At 51.2% G+C, this 586-nt stretch overlaps 1 protein-coding gene across 1 annotated transcript in view; it reads left to right on the top strand.

Moving 5' to 3' along the window:
* SLC30A7 (solute carrier family 30 (zinc transporter), member 7) overlaps positions 1-586 on the top strand; it is a 34,951-nt gene that overhangs the window by 2,977 nt on the left and 31,388 nt on the right. The window contains exon 2 of the mRNA XM_009333854.1: positions 158-285. Within this exon, the coding sequence (XP_009332129.1) occupies positions 158-285 (128 nt within the window). The remainder of the gene's footprint in view (positions 1-157; positions 286-586) is intronic.

The following is a 586-nucleotide window of genomic DNA, read 5'->3' as shown; positions in this document are numbered from 1 at the left end:
CTCCTGCTCGGGGGCGCGACTCGGCGCGTTATGGAGAAACGCCGTTTGAAGCGGGTGGCTTGCCGGCCGTGCTGCTCGGCTCTTTGCTGAGGAGGAAGCCTGCCCTCGGCGTGAGTTACAGGACCCAGGGGTCGTAACCGTGTCGTGCTTGCCGCAGGGATCCTTCGTCCGGGAATGTGGCTTCGCTGGCGAGTTGATAGCTGGGCGGCAAAGCCCAGCGCTGCGCCAGGCATCCCTGTCTCCGAGTGAGAGACGGGAATTAACACATCCTGGTATAGATGAGCGGTACTTTACGTAGCATATAAATTCACAAAGGTGGAAAAAGCAGGAGGGACTGGACTGAATTGCTACTGAAAAATCTGTAGTAAAATATAAGCAGAAATGCAAAGTAACTTTAGTACTGATGTATGGTGTACAGGCAGAGAACGGACAAAACAGTAGTAGTATCCTCATCATGCTTCATGCTTGATAGAGTTGTTTTATGGTGGTATTTCGGTCTCCAGGTCAATACTTCAGTTTGAAGTGGACAGGCGTGGAAATGTCACTTAAGCCCAACAGTGCGTCCTTCCACATGGAACTTAAAGTA

This window comes from Pygoscelis adeliae, unplaced genomic scaffold (assembly GCF_000699105.1).
Source record: "Pygoscelis adeliae isolate BGI_AS28 unplaced genomic scaffold, ASM69910v1 Scaffold10, whole genome shotgun sequence".
Taxonomy (NCBI): domain Eukaryota; kingdom Metazoa; phylum Chordata; class Aves; order Sphenisciformes; family Spheniscidae; genus Pygoscelis; species Pygoscelis adeliae.
This window is presented reverse-complemented; position numbering and strand designations above follow the sequence as displayed.